At 45.5% G+C, this 16,363-nt stretch overlaps 2 protein-coding genes across 5 annotated transcripts; one reads left to right on the forward strand and one right to left on the reverse strand.

Moving 5' to 3' along the window:
- Nucleotides 1–610: 610 nt before the first annotated feature.
- nudt17 (nudix (nucleoside diphosphate linked moiety X)-type motif 17) lies at nt 611–4,577 on the forward strand. 4 transcript variants are annotated; one of them, XM_084357303.1, is made up of 9 exons: nt 611–684; nt 1,609–1,716; nt 1,804–1,920; nt 2,456–2,639; nt 2,912–2,937; nt 3,072–3,164; nt 3,692–3,790; nt 3,906–4,039; nt 4,138–4,577. In XM_084357303.1, the coding sequence occupies exons 2-9, from the start codon at nt 1,642–1,644 to the stop codon at nt 4,301–4,303; spliced, it is 894 nt and encodes a 297-aa protein (XP_084213429.1). In that variant the 5' UTR covers nt 611–684; nt 1,609–1,641; the 3' UTR covers nt 4,304–4,577. The 4 variants fall into 4 exon arrangements, with proteins under 4 accessions (XP_084213429.1, XP_084213431.1, XP_084213430.1 ...); XM_084357305.1 differs by having other exon boundaries at nt 612–684; nt 1,619–1,716; XM_084357304.1 differs by lacking the exon at nt 611–684 and adding an exon at nt 1,050–1,167.
- Nucleotides 4,578–9,319: 4,742 nt separating this feature from the next.
- Nucleotides 9,320–16,363, reverse strand: LOC311259790 (uncharacterized protein). The gene is made up of 4 exons (XM_084357124.1): nt 16,293–16,363; nt 13,736–14,838; nt 12,437–12,562; nt 9,320–10,288 (listed from the first exon to the last, which is right to left on the reverse strand). The coding sequence occupies exons 1-4, from the start codon at nt 16,339–16,341 to the stop codon at nt 10,232–10,234; spliced, it is 1,335 nt and encodes a 444-aa protein (XP_084213250.1). The 5' UTR covers nt 16,342–16,363; the 3' UTR covers nt 9,320–10,231.

The raw sequence follows: 16,363 nt of genomic DNA on the forward strand, positions 1-16,363 counted from the left end.
AATTGTGAAAAACTCCACTCAGTCGACACAATAAATAATAATAATGATATAATACACAAACTATAAAATGTGTCATATTCTGACTCCTGTACACCGTCAATCATCTGATTGTGGTACATTAGATTACATTTTAAATCACAAAGTTTTATCTTTGAAGTTGAATGAGCTGAAAAGCTGAATAATGCCTGAAACTATTTGTCCTGTTCATTGGAGCCACTCTGACAGTTTTAATGGGACTAATGATGAAGTCACTCATGTGAATGATACTTGAGTAAAAGTATTAAAGTGTCTGATATTAAATGTACTTGAGTTTAAAAAAACATTTTCTAGCACTTAGTGTCCTTAAGTTCACATAAAGTACAAGCTAATTAAACATGTTGACATGTGAGTACAGTCTAAAGATCACTGTAGGTCGGCTGATTATCAGATTCATGTATTTACATGTTTCTATTTATTTCATTGCTGATATATTAATTTAAATTGCCCAAAGTATGAAGTAGCAGAAAATGGAAATACTCGAAGTACTTGATACTGTACTTGAGTAAATGTACTCAGTTACACGTTATGGTGATAAATGTGTCCAGCTTCAATGGTTCCTGAAGGCTGCCGGCTTTTATTTTGAAGTTCATAACCGGATGTAGCATCAGGCTAACATGTCGGCTCGCTGCTGTCTCGTCTGTCTCAGTAGGTTTTAACGTCTCAGTCCGAGTTTATCTGGACAGTGTTTCTGTAAATGTGTAAAATAAAAGGTGCAGTTTAATGTCGGAGGCTTTTTGTGTCCGGAGGGTTTTATTCTGCTGCTTGAAGCTTCACGCAGCGTTTAATGTGAGCTACAGTTAGCTGTTCGTGTTGTTCATGTGTTAGCAACATGCTAACTGCTAACTGCATGACTCACTGAAGAAAAGTACTTTAAACAGCTGAACAGTTACTAATATGTTCATTTGTATTCACGTTAGCAGTCGTTTGTTTCAGGCACAGCTGACAGTTAATGAGCCATCGAGCTATTTATTAATCTTTAATTAATACAACGATAACAAATACCGCTGCAGGGGTGGAGGAAGTACTCGGATCCTTTAATATTACCTCCCTGTGTACAACACCAGTATAGTCAGTGATGGAATGTAACTAAGTACTCCCTCCAGTACTCTACTCAAGTACAATTTTAAGGTACTTGAACTTTACACGAGTGTTTTCTATTACTTTGTACCTCCTCTCTACATGTACTTTTAGTTATACTTTTGATACTTTAATACATTTGATATACTCGAGTACTCTTCATATGTGTGACTTTCACTTTAACCAAAGTAATATTTTAACACCACATCTTTACTCAAGTATGACTTTTGGTGACTTTTTACAACACTGGTGTTAAAATAAAGTTCTGAAGTTTTCAGTAACGTGTATTTGAAGTATCAGTGAAGTAGAAGTACTGCTGCTGCTGCTGCTGCTCATTATTATGTGTTGACAGTAAACCAGAGCCACAAGTGACACGTCAGCATTATTATAAATGATTAAAACACCTGCTGATTAATGTGCAGATGAATTAAATGGCAGCTGTCACACTCATCAGTATCGAGCTCAGATCTGCTCCTTGTTCTTGTCTTCCAGGTGAGGACAGGTGAGGACAGGTGAGGAGGCAGGATGGATAAAATGAGGAGGATCCTGGTTTATGTTTGTAAAGACGGAGCGGCTCCACAACGAGCTCAGTTTGTTCAGGTCAGTTTTAACCAGCTGACAGTATTATTGTCATGACATGATGTCTGAAAACAGTTTGTCTTCTGTCACATCTCCTCCTGCTGTCAGAGTATCACGGGTCACTTCAGTGACTGTGGTGCTGACGAGGTGGAGGTGAACTGCTCTCTGGACCAGAACCAGTTCATCCTGTACAGAGCAGACCGAGGACCACGGACTCCTCTGAAGGTGAGAGCAGATGTTTACCTTCAGTCTTTGACCTGTGATATTCTGTTGTTCACCACTTCACGTGTTATTCACCACTTCACGTGTTATTAATCACTTCACGTGTTTATTCATCACTTCACGTGTTATTCACCACTTCACGTGTTATTAATCACTTCACGTGTTATTAATCACTTCACGTGTTTATTCATCACTTCATGTGTTTATTCATCACTTCACATGTTTATTCATCACTTCACATGTTTATTCATCACTTCACGTGTTATTCACCACTTCACGTGTTATTAATCACTTCACGTGTTTATTCATCACTTCACGTGTTATTCACCACTTCATGTGTTATTCATCACTTAACGTGTTATTAATCACTTCACATGTTTATTCATCACTTCACGTGTTATTAATCACTTCACGTGTTAATTCATGCGTTCATGTGTTCACGTGTTTATTCTGTGACGTGTTGAGGTGACTGATGACACTGATGTCGAGCTCATGATTGTAGGTGTCCTGTACCTTTAATGTCTCTTCTCTCTCCTAGAGGCCCGCCTTCTGTCCCATCAAACACCTGTCAGTCACAGAGGCAGCTGCGATCCCATTGGACGTTCAGCAGCGTGGAACGGATGTAGGCGTGGCCATCATCCTGCAGACAGCCAATCAGAGAGTGCTGCTGACACGGCGGGCGAAGGAGCTTCGGATTTTTCCCAACGTCTGGGTTCCTCCAGGTCTGATGCTCACTAATGTCTGTTGAAGGGACAGGTGCATCATGGGAAATGTAGGATTGAGTGTTTGTGGACACCTACTGCTTAGAGTTGGACCGTTCTGTCTTTAATCTGTATAATGAGTCCCCAAACTTTGTGGAAGTGCAATATCACACAAGTGGAGCAGCTTGTCAACACGCACACACACACACACACACACACACACACACACACACACCTCTGCAGGAAGTCTCTGTGTTTCTAACACTCATGTTTCATGTCTGTGTGTTTTCTAGGCGGCCATGTTGAGCCAGATGAGACGGTAAACAATTTTCTGTCTCTGGACAAGATTTTATCTGAAGACAGAGTCAGTCACACCAGAATGAACCTTTTGTTGTGTGTGTGTGTGTGTGTGTGTGTGTGTGTGTGTGTGTGTGTGTGTGTGTGTGTGTTTAGCTGCTGGATGCAGGCCTCAGGGAGTTACAGGAGGAAACTGGACTGAAACTGGGACAAGAGGAAGTTTCTCCAAAAATACTGGGACTCTGGGAGGTGAGACAGACACACACACACACACACACACACACACACACAGACACACACACAGACACACACACACACACACACACACAGACAGGTTGATTGCCACAAAACAACAAACATTTGATACGAACATCAGACCAGATTCATGAATCTGTCGGTTTTGAGTTTAGTTTCATGAAACAGGAAGTGAAGTTCATTCTCAACATATTTTGATTCTTTCAATCAATTCTTTTCTTGACTGTTTTCTTCAATAACCGTCTGTTTTGCTGAATGAATGACGTGTTTCTTGTCTCTATGATGTTATGTTAGTTCACAGAAGTGTTCAAAGCTGTACTGTCGTGTGTTTGTTGGGATTTCTTTGACCTTTAAAACGTCGTCAGGCAGCTTTGGAAGGTAGATTTATTTTCTTAAGGCTAACAGTTTCCCCCTGCTTCCAGTCTTTGTGCTAAGCTAGGCTAAATGTGTCCTGACTTATAGTATCTTTGTGATGAAATGTATATGACCCCTCTTTGTCTGTGTGTCTGTGTGTCTGTCAGTCAGTGTACCCCGCCATGCTGTCCAGAGGACTTCCTCAGAGACATCACATCGTCATCTACATGCTGCTGCTGTCCTCCCTGTCTCACCTGCAGCTCCAGGTACTCTGTGACTGTGAGGACTTGTTAACATGTTGGATGTGTGATGCTCCAGCAGAACATGTGTCAGTCTGGTACCTTCACGTTGCGTCTTCCTCTCTGCTCGTGTCCCCTGCAGGCGTCTCTGAGCCCGTCTCCCGCTGAGGTCAGTGCCTGTCTGTGGGCCGACAGCTGGCTGGTCAGAGCCATCGTGTCCGCCGTGGACGGCGAGGACGCCGAGGTTCCAGTGGACGACCTGCCGAGCAGCATCAGGTATCGCAGCTGTGGACGTCGATGAGCCGGTGATTTAAATGAAATCATGTATTCATACTGGTGCTGCTGTGACCTTTGACCTCCGGCTGTGTCTCCAGTGTGACGCAGGTTTCCACAGAAGGAGGTCTGAGCGACTCCACACTGCCACTGTCAGTATTGACCAGCAGGGCTCCCGTCAGCGGCCCAGACGTGGAGCGGGTCAGCACCGGGACCAAGTTTGCCCTGGAGCTGTGGCTGAAGAGTTTGGAGACCTCTGACCCCTGACCTCTGACCTTGCCATCCTGCAGGCATCAGGAGGAGCAGTTCTGGTTCAGAGAAGTGATTTTGAATCTGAATTGACTGTAACAGCCGCTGAGGCTTCAGACTCAAACCTTTTAAAGAGTGAGCGCTGAGAGGACGCGTGACCTGTGATCATGTCACACAACAGAGAACACAACACTTCTGAATAAATCCTGGAGGTACAACTACTTTGTTCAAAACAGCTTTTTTAAAAATAAAAAAAACACTTCAGAATAGGACACAGTCAAATGTCCATAAACCTTTGGTCCTCCAGTGTGTCACTGTGTGTCAGTGTGTGTCTGTGTGAAGGCTCAACATGTTGTTTCTAACAAACAAATGGAAGTGAAAACAAAGCTACATAAGGACGTCGAACAAGGAGAAGACAAATAAATATATGTACAAAACTAAATAGAGAAAGCTGAAGTGAGGAGACGGACAGGTGGGAACATGTATGGATCATTACAGACATTTTACTTTCTTTATTATTTAAATCACTTCCACATCCAGCTCGTCTCAGATGAATCAGTTCAAAGTGGTGAAACAGCGCCCCCCGTGCTCTAACGGCTAGTACAGGTCAGTATCTGGTGGAATGTGGTACTGCAGCAGGATGCAGCAGGTGGAGGTGATGGAAGTTACTGTGAAACTGAAGAACTTCAGTCTGCGGACAAACGTCAGGTAAAGATTCAAACACCTGGACAAACGTCAGGTAAAGACTCAAACACCTGGACAAACGTCAGGTAAAGACTCAAACACCTGGACAAACGTCAGGTAAAGACTCAAACACCTGGACAAACGTCAGGTAAAGATTCAAACACCTGGACAAACGTCAGGTAAAGATTCAAACACCTGGACAAACGTCAGGTAAAGATTCAAACACCTGGACAAACGTCAGGTAAAGATTCAAACACCAGGACAAACGTCAGGTAAAGATTCAAACACCTGGACAAACGTCAGGTAAAGATTCAAACACCTGGACAAACGTCAGGTAAAGACTCAAACACCTGGACAAGCGTCAGGTAAAGACTCAAACAGCTGATGTGTCAGCTTCCAAAATATGAGAATGTGACGTCAGTCCAGTCGTATATGTGTGTATGTGTATATAATGTAGGTGAGTGTGTCTGTGTGTGTTTGACGCACGGAGCTGTGCGCAGCTTGGCGGCCATTTTACTTTCCGCCATCACCGGACTCTGTATTTAGCTTCATTCATCATCAAGACACAAACATGATGCTGACACCAGTTCAGAGGTTGGTGAGCTTCAGTACTGAGTACTTCTGTAATATAGTAATGAGTACTGAGTACTCTACTGTAACAGTAGTATATAGAGTACTTGTACTCGTGGCGGGTCTGAGGTCGACATGCTGTCTGATGTGACGTGAATCTCTGTTCACCTCAACAGTTCATGATGTTTATATTTAATCCCTGAACATTAAAACTGAGTCAGAGGAGATGTGTCCGGTTCTGTCCGGCTCGGTTCAGCAGATAAAATATGGCGGAAAGTAAAATGGCCGCCACGAAGCGTCTGTGGCTGTGTCCAAATTCAGGGGCTGCAGCCTTCGCGGTCCACGAGGGCCGGGTCCTTGGACCGGTCTTTGAACGCCTCGTCCACCGTTGTTAAATGGGACGGTCCAGCCTTCGGAGCATTTCCTGGTTGGTCACCAGATGTCCCGCCCCTTACCCTTACGTCACGATTGTGAATGAAGAGATGCATTAAAGTCTGTTTTGGTTCAAATCTATCAAACGTGTACATTTATTTGTGTGTGTATAAAAATTAACAACAAAATGTGTCAAATCTAAATTGAATCATCAACATTACAAAATAAACATTAACCCATTAGTGAATAACAACTATATTTACCACAGCATCACCAGCGTCACGTGTTGTAACTGAAAGTTGAAATTTGGAGGTTTTGAAGTTTAACATATCTGGCGTTGGATGTTTACATGACTAAAAACCGAGTATAAACCCATTACTTAAATTTAAATGTCATGTCTGCGCCACTTGATGTCGCCATTTTCTCTTTCTTCCTCTTCTGTTTCGGGACTTAGCAGCGGCGTGCAAAGGATCTTGGGATATGTGAGGCCGCGGAGGATAGTAGCGGTGCGTCCTCCGAACAGAGGGAAGGCCAGGCTGCGTTTGAAGGAGCCTCTGAAGTTGGACGGCCTTCGCGCAGTGTTGTGACGTAATTGGCCTTCAAATGCGCACTCCGTGGGCTGCAGCCCCTGAATTTGGACACAGCCCACGTGATGCTCACAGCTCACCTGAAACTCACCTGTAACACCTGAGCCTTCAGGCCAGAAGGGGGCAGCACAGACCAGACATCACATCATGTTTTTAGATCAAGTACTAATACTACGCTGTACTAGTACCACACTGTACTAATACTACACTGTACTAATAGCACAGGTAAGTTCTTATGTTTGTGTTCATAGTTACACAAATACTTCTGATGAGTATATTTCTAAATAACTCCTTGATTGTGATTTTCTGCTTCAGTCAATATTGTAATTGAACAGTGAGACAGAAGAAGCAGAAGAAGAAGCAGCAGAAGAAGAAGAAGCAGCAGCTGTGTGAGTCACAGGTGCGTTCAGGTGAATCACTGCTGACTCAAACTGAATCACATTAATGAAACATTAGAACCCGCCCGGCCCGGTGACGCCACAGAACTGTTGTGTTTGTTCTGCTGCTGTTTGCAGGACGGGAGGAAAAATTATTAACTCAACGGCTAAATATAGAAGAGATCTTATAAAGTGTCAGTCAGTCATCAAACTGTACATGAGGACATCAGTTTTTACTTTGCAGGTTATAAACCTTGTTTTAAACTAAAAAGGATTCATTTAAAATATGTTTTTATTTTAATGTTTCACCACAGGTTTAAAAAACATTGAATTTAGTTTCCTTAGAAGTAAAATGTCCTTAATTTAATTTAAGCTTATTGAATTTAAATTAATGAATACTTTTTTAAATAAGTCTGTCCTCTGGTGGCGTCTGAAACATGCAGCTCGGTGTTTAAAAAGAATAAATGCAGGAAAAACACGAGGGAGAGATGAAACAACAACAATAATAATAATAATAATAATAATAATAAGAACATTACATCATCAGGGATTATTGTTACAGACTGCTGGCAACATCATACACACTAAATATAATGTGTCTTAATTCATATATTTAAATAATTGAATATATTAATAGATGATTGTAGCTGTCAGACTGAAAATATATTAAATTACATTTCATGTGGCATCGATCAGGTCCCACTAATTCAGGGTTGATTTTAAAGCTGCACTTCATGAGACACAAGTAAACTGAACCTTCAGTTCACCTGAATCGACCCGGGTGCAGCTCAGGTCTCTGGTCTCAGGTCTCAGGTCTCTGGTCTCAGGACTCTGGTCTCAGGACTCTGGTCTCTGGTCTCTGGACTCTGGTCTCTGGACTCTGGACTCTGGTCTCTGGACTCTGGTCTCAGGACTCTGGTCTCTGGTCTCTGGACTCTGGTCTCTGGACTCTGGTCTCTGGTCTCAGGACTCTGGACTCTGGTCTCTGGACTCTGGTCTCAGGACTCTGGTCTCTGGTCTCTGGACTCTGGTCTCTGGACTCTGGTCTCTGGTCTCTGGACTCTGGACTCGGGACTCTGGTCTCTGGTCTCTGGACTCTGGTCTCTGGACTCTGGTCTCTGGTCTCTGGTCTCTGGACTCTGGTCTCTGGTCCCAGGACTCTGGACTCTGGACTCTGGTCTCTGGTCTCTGGACTCTGGTCTCAGGACTCTGGTCTCTGGTCTCTGGTCTCTGGACTCTGGTCTCTGGTCCCAGGACTCTGGACTCTGGACTCTGGTCTCTGGTCTCTGGACTCTGGACTCTGGTCTCTGGTCTCTGGTCCCAGGACTCTGGACTCTGGACTCTGGTCTCTGGTCTCTGGACTCTGGACTCTGGTCTCTGGTCTCTGGTCTCTGGACTCTGGACTCTGGTCTCTGGTCCCAGGACTCTGGACTCTGGACTCTGGTCTCTGGTCTCTGGACTCTGGACTCTGGTCTCTGGTCTCTGGACTCTGGTCTCTGGACTCGGGACGTGGGGATGAAGCCCCGCCTCTTCCCCTCATCAGTCTGTTTTGGTTCTTACAGGTCTGAAGATGTGAAATCATGATGTCATCACAGAGGGGAGAAGTGGGCGGAGCCGAGGGGCTGCGAGCAAACGTCGACCTCCACACCTGACTGCTGAGGTATCTGTCAATCAAGGTACACCCCCAAACATCGACACCATGCAGCCCGCCTACTTTTTAATTTGTTCCACTTCCTGTTTCGTCTCCTTCAGGTACAAATAAAAAGTGTTACCTGAGCAGACCTACAGTCAGGAGGTCACGTGACCTGACGTCACCAACACAAGCTCAGCCTAATGTTAAATATTCCATAGAACAAGGGTATAAATATTATTTGCATTAATGAATGATGATCCGTTGGTCAGGAAGCTGATTTACGAATGTGGATTTATCATGTTTCACAGTTAATTAATATTTTATTAATGATGTCATTTTGAATCAACACATTATTTTTGGCCAATGTCATTAAAACTGGACTGATGTACTGAGACATTAGTCCATAATGGTTTGGTCTGAACGGACTCTGACCCGTCACCAGAACTGTTAGAACAGTGAGAAGATGATCAATAATAATGTCAGCTGCACTAATAATGAGAGCAGCATGACTGTGAGTCTGTGGCTGCGCTTCGTTGAGTCTCACAAGAATTAAAGACCTGAATATAAAATATGTCACGAGATATCAAAACAGGAAGTGATGAACTATACACGAGGGACACGAACAGACTCAGCTGGTTTACAACTAACTCACATCACATCCAGATCATTCAACTAGCATACAGCTAACTCAACTAGCATACAGCTAACTCATCTTGTGTATAACTAGCTCAGCTGTCTTGTAACTAACTCAACTAGCTGACAAGTAGTCCAGCCAGCTGAGAGTCTTCAAATGAAGAGAAAATGACTGAATACAAACTCCATGTGATGATATTTATTCACCCAACATAAAGTCATAAACACATCAGAGGAACATGTTTTATGCGAGCAGGACCGGCCCAGCGAGCAGGACCGGCCCAGTCTCTGTACGTTCATATCAGTTCCATCATCTCATATCAAACATTCAGACGCTCTGTCGACGCCTCGGCTTCTCTTTCTGTCTTTGTGAGGCTCTTTTGTGATGAACCCGGACGACTTTGGTGAAAATCAGACGTGGAACAAAGCGGATCCACTTTCAGAGCTTCAGACACAAAACAGAACAAACTGGGACAGAGAGGCTGCTGCCAGACTGAAACCTGATTATTAACAGCAGCTGCAGCAGAAGATACAGAAAACACACAGCAAGTGTTTTATAAAGAATTAAAACATACAACAGTCATTTAAAAAGTCATGTTGTACACTGATATAGTAATAACATGACAAATACTGGCAATATGTTAAAGGTGGGTGTTTATTTTCATATTTTTTGTATCCGACGCTGATGATGGCTGTTATAACGACACTGGAAATAAAAATCTAAATAATTAACAGAAAATATTCTCTAAAATAATCGTGACAATATCTTTTGTTTGCAAGTTTGTTATAATTGAAAAAAATGCAATATTTTTAGTGTAATTATTAAAATATGTGAATAATGATGAAATAATGAACACTTGATTTTTAAATCCGATCTGATTGTAATCTGAAATGATTTGCAGTTAAAAAAAGCAGACATTTATTTTTTGTCGTTGGTGTGTTTTAAATAAAGGAGCTGTGCCTCAGACAATAAATACAAGATTAAAATAAAAACAAGTTTTCAGTCAAATCAGGATTCAAACGTACAAAACAGTTTAAAGTAAAGATCGTGTGTCCGTCTCCTCCCCGCTGGTCCAGTCACGCTGCTTCGTTATTGGTTCAACGTGTACGTCCCGGTCCGGTTCTTCATCGGCCTGTTCAGGTCATCCTGAAACAGATGAATTATGGGATCAGAACTAATGTGTCACTCATAATTAATGAAGGGGAACTAATGGTAAATAATTACTGCTTCCTAACCAAAGATAACTGTTGATGGAGTCACTGAGAGAAGACGTCTTCATCATTAATACTTTATTATGATCACAGAGTGTAAACAGGTCTGAGCCTGTACTCGTTAACATCAACAGCTAATGTGCTACAGCCAATAAACTCTCTCTCTCTCTCTCTCTCTCTCTCGCTTGTGTTTGTCCATTTCCTGGTTGTCATGGTGACAATCACATCACAGGGAGGTGTCACCGTCTCTCATTGTTCCCGTCTGAATGTCGACTGTGACTCATTAAAATACAAACGACTCAGTAACGGCTACATTAGTTCAACACACTCACACATCAGAGTTCACACGTCAGAGTTCAGCCTGCGGTTCTGACTGCAGCTGGACTGAGGTCCATTATCATGAACGAGCCCTGAATCTCTGCAGGCTGTTGACAGGTGACATGGAGCTGGGTTTGTTCTGCTGGTTCTGTCAGAACACACTCGGCTCAGTGTGACTGCATTAATGTCAATGGATGAACTCTGATCTGCTGCGTGGACGAGACTCTTTCCCAGGAGTCATATTACAGCACACAAAGACACACACACACACACACACACACACACTCTGCCCTGTGTGTGTGTGTCTTTGTGTGTAATATATCCCACTGTCTTTGTTGGGTGGTGTTGTGTGGTGTTGTGTGGGTTTGCGTGGTGTTGCGTGGTGTTGTGTGGTGTTGCTTGGTGTTGTGTGGTGTTGTGCGGTGTTGCGTGGTGTTGCCTGGTGGTTTTGCGTGGTGTTGCGTGGTGGTGTTGTGCGGTGTTGTGTGGTGGTGTTGTGCGGTGTTGTGTGGTGTTGTGTGGGTTTGCGTAGTGTTGCGTGGTGGTGTTGCGTGGTGGTGTTGCGTGGTGTTGCCTGGTGGTTTTGCGTGGTGTTGCGTGGTGGTGTTGTGCGGTGTTGTGTGGTGTTGCGTGGTGGTGCTGTGCGGTGTTGTGTGGTGGTTTTGCGTGGTGGTGCTGTGCGGTGTTGTGTGGTGGTTTTGCGTGGTGTTGCGTGGTGGTGTTGTGTGGTGTTGCGTGGTGGTGTTGCGTGGTGTTGCGTGGTGTTGTGTGGTGTTGCGTGGTGGTGTTGCGTGGTGTTGCGTGGTGGTGTTGCGTGGTGTTGCGTGGTGTTGTGTGGTGTTGCGTGGTGGTGTTGCGTGGTGTTGCCTGGTGGTTTTGCGTGGTGTTGCGTGGTGGTGTTGTGCGGTGTTGCGTGGTGGTGCTGTGCGGTGTTGTGTGGTGGTTTTGCGTGGTGGTGCTGTGCGGTGTTGTGTGGTGGTTTTGCGTGGTGTTGCGTGGTGGTGTTGTGTGGTGTTGCGTGGTGGTGTTGCGTGGTGTTGCGTGGTGTTGTGTGGTGTTGCGTGGTGGTGTTGCGTGGTGTTGCGTGGTGGTGTTGCGTGGTGTTGTGTGGTGTTGCGTGGTGGTGTTGCGTGGTGTTGTGCGGTGTTGCGTGGTGTTGCGTGGTGGTGTTGTGTGGTGTTGCGTGGTGGTGTTGCGTGGTGTTGTGCGGTGTTGCGTGGTGTTGTGTGGTGTTGCGTGGTGGTGTTGCTTGGTGTTGTGTGGTGTTGTGCGGTGTTGCGTGGTGTTGCCTGGTGGTTTTGCGTGGTGTTGCGTGGTGGTGTTGTGCGGTGTTGTGTGGGTTTGCGTAGTGTTGCGTGGTGGTGTTGCGTGGTGTTGCCTGGTGGTGTTGCGTGGTGGTGTTGTGCGGTGTTGTGTGGTGTTGCGTGGTGGTGCTGTGCGGTGTTGTGTGGTGGTTTTGCGTGGTGTTGCGTGGTGGTGTTGTGTGGTGGTGTTGCGTGGTGGTGTTGTGTGGTGTTGTGTGGTGTTGCGTGGTGGTGTTGCGTGGTGTTGCGTGGTGGTGTTGCGTGGTGTTGCGTGGTGGTGTTGCGTGGTGTTGTGCGGTGTTGCGTGGTGTTGCGTGGTGGTGTTGTGTGGTGTTGCGTGGTGGTGTTGCGTGGTGTTGTGCGGTGTTGCGTGGTGTTGTGTGGTGTTGCGTGGTGGTGTTGCGTGGTGGTGTTGCGTGGTGGTGTGCGGTGTTGTGTGGTGTTGTGCGGTGTTGACTCACGGATGGTTTCCCGTTGGGCCCTTCGAAGCGGCTGTGTGTGGTGTACAGAGGGATGTCGTCTCCGTGGGTCAGCTGGTCGTAGGGACTGAAGCCTTTGTAGCGCCCCCTGCAGCAGCACCACACCAGCTGCAGAGGAAAATACTGACTGTTAGCAAGATGACAAGACTGGAAGTACAGAGTACAAACCATTAACTCTTTAAATAAGATATAAAAGAGGAATATTAACACAAATATGACATAACACATGAGATCAATTTAAATATAGGAAAATAAGGAATAACTTTGCGGCCATGCAGCCATTTTCCTCGCCACCACGCTGAGAGTGTGAAGCTCAAACGAGGTTTTTAAAACGGTCGTGTTGTATGTTTCCATTCACAGCTTCTCCATTGATCAGCAGCCGAAAAGACAACCGATAGTGAAAATCTAAAGACACTGAGCAATTATTTCATGTCAAAACAACATACTTTACTTTACTTACTTTACTTTTATTTTTATTATTGTGTCATGCATACATGTATGCCCAGCCCACATGGGCTTATAAGACACCAAGAAAACAAACCGGATCCAGAGCACATCAAAGAGATAAGAAAACAAACAGGGGTTCAAAACCATTATCTAAGAAAACAAAAAGAAAGGGAAGACAATGCCAAGGTTCAGGTACATATTTGGTAACCTACTAGCTACTGTTAGCAACAGCTAACATTAGCATTCAGCCACCGTTGGCATGAATGCTAATGATGGTGTGACATGAGACGATAGACAAGCTGTTATTTCTCATTTATCAACGTTCATCTTGGACTAGTTTATTCAACATTAGCCAACGTATGCTAACGTTCACTGCTGTCTAAATGTAGCTAATGGGTTTTCAAATAATGTTTTTCACTTCTGCCTACAGTTGGACAACAGCTAACATCAGTTAAAGTATGCTAGCCATCTAAATGTAGCAAATGGGTTATCAAATATGTTGTTTTTTCAGTTCCAGCAGTTAGACGACGGCTAATGTTAGCTAACACATGCTAAAGACATTTAGACAACTTACAATCTGCAACACATCTGAGCTTCCCCCTGAGTCAGAGGGAAATGGCACCATGTGAATACTGTCTACTGTAAGACAACATGCCGGTGTGGAGGGACTGTTAATGTGTTTACATCAATCAATTAATGACCCAGTCGTATTTGGACAGATCCAGACTAGCTGTTTCCCACTGCTGCAGTCTTAATGCTAAGCTAGGCTAACCATGAGACTGAAACCCAAATGAATATCTTGGACAGAAAAACAACAGGTAGTTCTGAACTCACCAGTCCAATCAGCAGCAGGATCAGCAACAGCAGAACCAGAGCAGCCAGAACCAGCAGAGCAATCCCCCAACCAGGAACACCACTGCTGCCACCGGCCAGGGGCGGGGCCACAGACGCATTCTCGGATGTGATTGGATTATTTGTGGGAACAGAAACTGGTGATCTGCTGGTCGTTGTGTTTGAGGATCCAGATGTGGCTGCTGTGGTCTTACTGGTTCCAGTGGCTGTGTTGGAACCATTTGTTGTTGTGTGGTTACTGGGAGGACTGGCGGTGGGTCCTTGTGTCGTGTGGTTACTGGGAGGACTGGCGGTGGGTCCTTGTGTTGTGTGGTTACTGGGAGGACTGGCGGTGGGTCCTTGTGTCGTGTGGTTACTGGGAGGACTGGCGGTGGGTCTTTGTGTCGTGTGGTTACTGGGAGGACTGGCGCTGGGTCCTTGTGTCGTGTGGTTACTGGGAGGACTGGCGCTGGGTCCTTGTGTCGTGTGGTTACTGGGAGGACTGGCGCTGGGTCCTTGTGTTGTGGTGTGGTTACTGGGAGGACTGGCGGTGGGTCCTTGTGTCGTGTGGTTACTGGGAGGACTGGCGGTGGGTCCTTGTGTTGTGGTGTGGTTACTGGGAGGACTGGCGGTGGGTCCTTGTGTCGTGTGGTTACTGGGAGGACTGGCGGTGGGTCTTTGTGTCGTGTGGTTACTGGGAGGACTGGCGGTGGGTCCTTGTGTCGTGTGGTTACTGGGAGGACTGGCGGTGGGTCCTTGTGTCGTGTGGTTACTGGGAGGACTGGCGATGGGTCCTTGTGTTGTGGTGTGGTTACTGGGAGGACTGGCGATGGGTCCTTGTGTTGTGGTGTGGTTACTGGGAGGACTGGCGGTGGGTCCTTGTGTCGTGTGGTTACTGGGAGGACTGGCGATGGGTCCTTGTGTTGTGGTGTGGTTACTGGGAGGACTGGCGGTGGGTCCTTGTGTTGTGTGGTTACTGGGAGGACTGGTTTCCGTCCTGTTGGTCCAGCTGACAGTTGCCATGGATACAGCAGGTGTAGAAACACCTTGATTGCTCGTAACTGATGGGGTGGTTGTCATGGCAGCAGGAGTCGTAGTGGAAGACACTAAAGAAGAAGAAAATGTGTTTTGTGATTTCTGCTCCGTCACCTGATCTGTTTTAAAGAACCAATCACAGCGTTCGTTTATATATTACACGCAGCTCACACACACACATACACATACACACACATACATACAGCTACAGATGTTAGCATTGTTGTTTTGAGAATGTTAGCATGCTAATGTTAGCATTAGCTGTCTACGTACAGACTCAGAGCTGCTAGTATGACTTGTAGTGTCGAGGCTGGAGGATGAAGACTTCTGATATGAGGAGTGGATGTTATAGGAATGAATTAAAAAAAATATTGATCAATTAAATATATTTATATTTTAATTAAAATATAATTTCATGGAAATAAACAATTGAACTTTTAATACAAAACAATTACTCATTAATTAAATGTCTTTACTAACAAAATAAGGTTTCATTGCATCATTTGAGTTGATAAACTGGAATCATAACTTCATTCAAACAGTCAGACAGACAGACAGACAGACAGACAGGCAGGCAGGCAGGCAGGCAGGCAGACAGACAGGCAGGCAGGCAGGCAGGCAGGCAGGCAGGCAGGCAGACAGACAGACAGACAGGCAGGCAGGCAGGCAGGCAGGCAGACAGACAGGCAGGCAGGCAGACAGGCAGGCAGGCAGGCAGGCAGACAGACAGGCAGACAGACAGACAGACAGACAGAGAGACAGGCAGGCAGACAGACAGACAGACAAGCAGGCAGGCAGACAGACAGGCAGGCAGGCAGGCAGACAGACAGACAGACAGACAGAGAGACAGGCAGGCAGACAGGCAGGCAGGCAGACAGGCAGGCAGGCAGGCAGGCAGGCAGACAGACAGACAGGCAGGCAGGCAGGCTGGCAGGCAGGCAGGCAGGCAGGCAGACAGGCAGGCAGGCAGGCAGGCAGGCAGGCAGACAGACAAGCAGGCAGGCAGGCAGACAGACAGACAGACAGGCAGGCAGGCAGACAGACAGACAGACAGACAGACAGACAGACAGACAGACAGACAGGCAGGCAGGCAGACAGACAGACATGGAGTCAACCATCTCTGGTTCCTTATGATATAAATGTTCAGCTTGTCTTTGTGACAGTGAGCTGATGTTGGAAAACGTCACTTTGGATAAACGAGATACAAATTAACTGAACATTTGAAAAGTGTTTTGACATTTTATACTGATCAATGTATCTGTTAATATAGAAATGAACTGGCAGATTGATGAGGAACAGGATCAGGAGTTGATCGATCAGACGCTCGCTGATCCTTTTAAAAACCTCCTCAGGTGTGTTTTTCCCTCCAGTCCGTCTAAGCTGAGGGAGGTGAAATCTCTCCGATCTCTTTGCCCTCCTTCATTAGTTCGTTTGTTCTCTATATTCCAGTTTCATTCCACTTTGAGCTGCAGTGAAACAAAACATTCAAAGGTATCAACACATGAGGTGAAGGTGTTGTTCATACCTGAGGCCGTGACGCTGAGAGCGATCCAGAGTGCGAGCAGCGGCTCCATCTTTCTGCAGGAAATCCGACAG

This window comes from Pagrus pagrus (genome assembly GCF_965226575.1).
Source record: "Pagrus pagrus genome assembly, chromosome: 7".
Taxonomy (NCBI): Eukaryota; Metazoa; Chordata; class Actinopteri; order Spariformes; family Sparidae; genus Pagrus; species Pagrus pagrus.